We start from the raw sequence: 6,472 nt of genomic DNA on the forward strand, positions 1-6,472 counted from the left end.
CTGGCGCTGGCTGCAGAGCTTATTCTCATAACAAGAAGGCCACCAGAGGACATCTCGGCTTGGAGGGCGAAGCAGATCAAACGTTTCAGAACTGCGTGCGATAGTTTTTTTTTATTACAGGGTGCGAAATGCAGAGAAATATGATTGGATGCATATATTGGACGCCAACTAATGCGAAGTGAGGTGGCTCATAGAGAGAGTTGACGCTAGACAAAATAGCGAAGTGCATTAGACATATTATGTACAGAAGGATTATTCACACCACGAGAATTCATACTATACTTGAACACATTCAGGCTCTCAACGTAAACAAAAACAAAAATTTACTGAGAAATTTGTACGAGTTCACTTGTGTCACAAAAAAAAAACCTTGTGGCCTGCGCGGAAGCACAGCACAGTCACAGCAAAGGCCTTTCATATGCTTTTCTAACAATCTTTGTGTAAATGCTAGAAGCACCATTGCTAGGTATTCACTAGGCCAAAATATTCATAATTTCAGCATATTAGGCCGGCATTTAGTATGCTACTCTTCGCCATTTTTCGGAGACGGGTGGTATCCGCTAAACATCTGTAACGAATTTTGTGATTCATTCAGTAGCTGACGACGATGAAGAATTGCGCCTGAAGTGGGTATGTGCCACAGGTGATGAAGATCAAGCTTTTGTAATGTGTTGGAGTAATGGACGACCCACTCCTCACGCTATTCGCATTATGTGACGCCGTTTTTTTTTTTTGCCGTTCTAAAACACCTTATTGCTCATATTAACGCAATCTTTTTTCTGAGATGAAGCCTGCTTAAAAAAAATTTGTGTACGAATCACAAGCACTGGCATGCCTCACTGGCACGCAGTGGACCAGGGTTCGAATCTGACTATGACACCACAAGTATTTGGTGCTTTTCATTTGAGTTTCCTTCATTATTTTGTGCAGCAGTAGTTACAGACACCGGCGGCGGCGGTTGCGGACAACTACGGCGCTGCGCGTGACCCGTATTGTGATCTCATAACAGCTTTCTCTGTAAGACCATGCAATGCTTCACCGCATGGCAAGACCAATGAAGCAGCACCTTGATTCCGATTTTCTTTGTCAATGTGAATGGAAACTTTTCCTACAACACTTAATTATTTTCGTACTGTTCCTGGGTTCTCTATATGAAATATGTATATTTTGATTTGTTTCATTTTGAATATTTGCATATATAAGATGTTATATGCACTGCTTACTAGCTCGTTACCAAGCTGCTACTCATTACACAAAATGCAGCCGAATGCGAAACCTGCACTGACGCAAGTCATTTTGTACTCAGTACGCACAAGGAACAGGATAAAGCTATCGCGTTCAACTAACTCCTAAAGGCCACGCTTAAAAGTCGCCCACTTTCCATTTGCACATTTCGATTTTTCGGTCATAGACAAGATGTTTTTTCACTCACAACAAAACCGACGCTGACGTCGGAATTTCCGCGAAGCGAGGTCTTAACTAATCACGCTGTATACGAAGGAGCGAAAATTCTCATCTTGAAAGCAGATTGCTTTGCACACAACTGCGACATCAGCAATGAATAAGGTGTCAAAGTTAGCCGCGCGCGAAAGTGGACCTTTGTTTTATTAGCTTGAAAATGCACATTTGGGGCTATCCACGTACAAGAAAAAAAATTTAAAAAAAAGAACAGCACATGCCCACTGTGGAAGCTTTTTGGACATCTGAATGTGTTTTAAGCTGAAGTGTCCTCAAGCTAGGCAGCATGACAGGAGTTTGCGTGCTGCAGCTGGCATGGCTCGTGTGGATAGCAGTGGTCATTTCCTGAAGCTGTGCTTCTTGGTCCACTCACGCGCCGTGTTCTTGCAGTGGCCCCGATTCTTCTGGTAGCCAGAGGCCCCGTTGGTCGCGCGGGGGTCGGTGACGCTCGGGTTGCTCATCAGCCAGCAAATGGCAGTGAGAAGCTTGGAAATGGACTGAGCGAGAGTCCAAATCGATGTGAGCATGTTGAGGCAAATGCTGCCGTCCCAATCGATGTTGGGGTGGTTGATCTTGCTTTTGAACTTGACCTGCAATGCAGAATAAGCACAAAACGAAAGTTCTCGAGAAAAAATAAGGACGAAAACGCCGAAGTTGGCGTAACGTGCAAATCTAATCTTCAATTGAAAAAAGAATCGACCTTAAAAGAAAGCGAGCATCGAAAACTTCGGTGAAGTACTAGCGCTTAGACATCAAGGCAGATTGCAGTACCGTTTATTACGCACCATGAGAAACCATGAAAATGTGTAATGCTCTCAAATATATGCTACTTGCTTACGTCACACAAAAATCCCTGGGAGAGCTAAAGTGCACGTTTGTATGTGACCGTCGAAGCAACATTTTACTCGTTATCACTTTGAACCAGCAAAAAAATATTTACATACGCCGGCATCATTCAGGTATAGCACATATACTAATCAAGTGAATGACAGCCTGATTAGTATCACGTAACTAGGACCAAGTATTTAAAAAACGTGGTTGAACTCACTTTTTAAAAATCGGTATAACACGAAATTGACGTGTGCATGTGGGAGGTAGTGGCCAGATACTGTACCGGTAAGTGTGGCCAATCTTTCTCTGGTGAGGGAGTGCGTTACAGGCGGTGGTCACCTTTAAGGCCGCACCCCTAGATTCTTGATTCCATTCCATCATGGCGCAGATATTTTTAAATGTGGTTGGAAACTGCACAGCACCAGGATTGGAACCACGTCTTGCACGCGAGGTTGACACCCTAACCACTACGCCATCGCTGCTTCTATATTGGGAAGAGTTAGGGATAAGATTTAATGGGAAGCACCATAGTAACCTGCGCTTCGCTGATCACATTGCGTTGATGAGAAACTCAGGGTACAAATTGGAACTCATGATTACGGAGTTAGACAAGGAGAGCAGAAAGGAGAGTCTTAACAAGATCTGCAGAAAGAGAAAGTAATGTACAACCACCTCGGAAGAGAGCAATGCTTTGAGATAGGTAATAGCGCCCTTGAAGTTGTAAAAGAATATGTCTCAGGACAGCTAATAACCACGGAGCTGAATCTCAAGATTGAAGTAACTAGAAGAGTAGGAATGGGGTGAAGCATATTTGGAGAGCACTCTCAAATATTGACAGGTAGATTGCCACTATACCTCAAGAGGAAGGTATATAACAGCTGTATCTTGCTGGTACTTAGCTACGGAGCAGAAACCCGGAGACTTACAAAGAGGGTTCAGCTTAATTTGAGGACAACGCAGCAAGAGACAAGAAGTTAACAGAGATTAGAGAACAAACGGGGGTTAAGGATGTCATAGCTGAAATCAAGAAGAGGAAATGAACGGGCATGGAGCACGTAGACAGGATAACCACTGGTTATTAAGGGTAACTTAATTCTTAGAGAAGACAAGCGGGTTAGGGGGAGACAGAAAGTTAGGTGGGCAGATGAGATTAAGAAGATTGCGCCTATAAAGTGGCAGCAGCAAGCACAGGACGGAGTTGACTGGTTTATCATGGGGGAGGCCTTTGTCATGCAGTGGATGTAGTCAGGCTGATGATGATTATGATAACACGGAAGTGAAACGTTTCATCGCAGATGTAGTTGATCATTCCTTGTGCATCGTTTCACCACACGGGTTATGAAATGAATGCTGCAGTAACAAATTGCAATGTCACGCGAAGAATGGCAAGCAACTCGAAACTTGAGGCACACACCAAGTAGAGCGCACGCACGAAATGAGCACACACATGACGAGCGCGAACAAGCAACTGCCACAACAGTCGCATCATGTGTGTGCATCGAATTCCTTTCGTGAACATGGCAGCGAGTGAAATGAGGTCCACGTTCTCTCTAACTACTATACCTTCAAAGCAGACTGTCTTAGAAGCACAAGAAGTACGAAGCACCTGAATCCCGAGATAAGCGCGCGCGCGAGTGAGCCACAACGCTAGAAAACATCTATACCACGCCATGTGGAGGCGCGTGCATAGCGACGTGCGAATTAGGGCGGCCCAACGGCCTTTAGAGCAAGTGATCCCAACAGCCGCCCGTCGTGTCGTCTCGCTACTGATTACTAAAACAAGCTTAAGTTTCTGAGCTGTCAGGACCGCCATAGCTCGGGAAGTTCAGCACCAAGTTAGAGAAGGGTCGCTCTGTAATGTAATGGTTAGCGCCGGATGCTGAGGAACGTGAGGCCGCTGGCTCAACCCACCACTCCGGAACCTTTCCTTCTCGTTTTTTGATTGCAATCTGTTGGTAAATGTTTTACAACGTCATATGGGTGACGTAAATACATCACGGATTCTCGGTGGACCCGAGAATAAAACACCGTCATATTAAACAAAAGTTACTTAACCACCGCAAAATAAAGTGCATGTGCTTCTCTATCGTGCGGTGCTCGTTGGGATGATTTTGTCCTGTGCTTAATTAGTTAACTTGGATCAAGAAACAACGCCCGCGATGTAGGAAATAAAACCACGTGACATTGCTCGTGTACTACCGTACTGCAGCGCTCTCAAACGTACTTCAAGCAAAACAACCATTGGGCGGACTATGACGAAATGAGTGGCCTTGGCTCTCGGCTTGTCGGTCCATCAGTATTTATAACAGGTGCCAACGGCAAGAAAGCGCAAATGTCACTGATTAGCGATAGGTTGACTGTCTCATGGCACCGCTTGCTTCGGTTGGAGCTCAAATCAGAGCGCTGCAGTGATTCAGCGCATGAGTGCAATCACGTGGTCCTATTTCATATGTCGCATGCTTTCTTTAAATGTCGGAAAACTTGAATCAGCACGGAAAATGTATGTTGCTACAAGCAATAGAATCAGTTGTTCTGAAATGCCCTCTAAATGAAAAAAAAACACACTTAGCATTAAAAAGAATAATTTCCATAATTTATCCTCGTTTATAAACTTATAAGGCACAATAAAAAGATACTGTAATGAGTGCCACGTAATGATGGTTTCATTCAGTTATAGTCCTTTTTTTCAAAAGTAATAGGTTTCATTTATGAGAAACACCCTGCACGCGTAAAAAACCATCTACATTATTTTAGAACTACTTCTTTTATAACAAACCAGCCTTGAGAATAAACAGCTTAGCTTTAAGCCTGCACTGGCCAGTTAATTATTCGCGTGTAGCCACCACACGAGTTCTACACATGAATGAGAAGGCGAGTCTCTAAAGTGCTGAGTGCTTAAAATGTAACCGCCAAATAAGAGCCAAACGGTTGCATCATGGTCGTGTGTTATGGCATCGCTAAGAACCGCATAGGCAACACCAGCTCACAGAGCGACAAAAGAAGGTGGGAAAAGACCCACGCAGTGTCCTCAGCATCCTATCCCACGTTTCTGTTTTTTTAAACTGTTCTACTCAATGCGCGTGTTATAGACTTATGTCATGTTTGTAAATGGTGGTAGGCGTCCATCGACATACTGACGCGCTTTCCACACAGCAGCTGCAATGCTGCCGACGTGCACAGTGCGTCGGCAAGGAGCCGTCTTCCCGACGCGCTCTGCTCAGAGGCAGCTTTGCAGCTGCTGTGCCGGCAGTCACATGACGATAACTGGCGGTGGAGAGCTTTGGGCTCGATAGAGACCGCATGCTGTGACGCCTATACGACCACCTCAGTATGTCGACGGCGCCTAACACCAATTACAAACTTGTGATAGGCCCTGGTAAAAAAAGCTAGAGACCTTGATAGCGGTTACTCAAGCAGTTAGAGTAAGTAACTGTCACCTGAGGTGGCCGAAATGGATAGTCGGCCGGGACCGTGATGTCAAGCTTGAAGGTGCCATCTTCGAACGCACTTCCCCTCGGACCCTGGATGGTGGCCTCCCACTTGAACATGTCACTGGGGTTCACCGGAGCCGCCTTGCAGTTGGCAGGTGGAGCTCGGTCGATGTCTATGAACTCCTTGGAGATGCGCTCCAGCGCGGGCAAACGACCACCGGTGGCCATGCTGCAGCAATTCGAGAACCTGCCCTGCTGGACGATTCGGGCTGCGAGCGGCGGCACGTGCCGGGTGCAGTCCGTGCTACTTCGTCGTCACCTCTGGCGAGCCCTGTTGGCACGATGGCTCCAGGCGCGTATGAGCCTCTTTATCATCGGAGAAACAGAAAACACGGAAAAAATACTCCGCAATTTATTTTGCCCGAATAGCGAGGGAATTCAAAAAAAGTTTTTGGGGATAACTAAGGCAACCAAGTGTAATTTAATATTACACCGAATGGTTTTCATTCTGCAGATAAGCATTTATCAGCGTTTCTAAGCAGTTCAATATCGTGGCTCTATTTTTCTTCTTTTATTTTTTCTTCTACTTGCCCGTTGTAGGGAGCTCTGTTCACTGGGAAAAATGTGTGAATTGTCTGAGCGAGAGAGAGCATTATACAGGTATAGTTAACCACACAAGAATAACAGTGTTTCTTTATATGGCAGTGGGGGAACACTCTGCAGTTATAAGCTTGAAGCCTACCGTCCTTCTC

At 45.3% G+C, this 6,472-nt stretch overlaps 1 protein-coding gene across 1 annotated transcript; it reads right to left on the minus strand.

The window, feature by feature from the left end:
* Positions 1–1,591: 1,591 nt before the first annotated feature.
* On the minus strand, positions 1,592–6,029 carry LOC119162084 (ubiquitin-conjugating enzyme E2 D4). Its single transcript, XM_037414562.2, has 2 exons — positions 5,727–6,029; positions 1,592–2,048 (listed from the first exon to the last, which is right to left on the minus strand). The coding sequence occupies exons 1-2, from the start codon at positions 5,946–5,948 to the stop codon at positions 1,797–1,799; spliced, it is 474 nt and encodes a 157-aa protein (XP_037270459.2). The 5' UTR covers positions 5,949–6,029; the 3' UTR covers positions 1,592–1,796.
* Positions 6,030–6,472: the final 443 nt, after the last annotated feature.

This window comes from Rhipicephalus microplus, chromosome X (assembly GCF_043290135.1).
Source record: "Rhipicephalus microplus isolate Deutch F79 chromosome X, USDA_Rmic, whole genome shotgun sequence".
Taxonomy (NCBI): domain Eukaryota; kingdom Metazoa; phylum Arthropoda; class Arachnida; order Ixodida; family Ixodidae; genus Rhipicephalus; species Rhipicephalus microplus.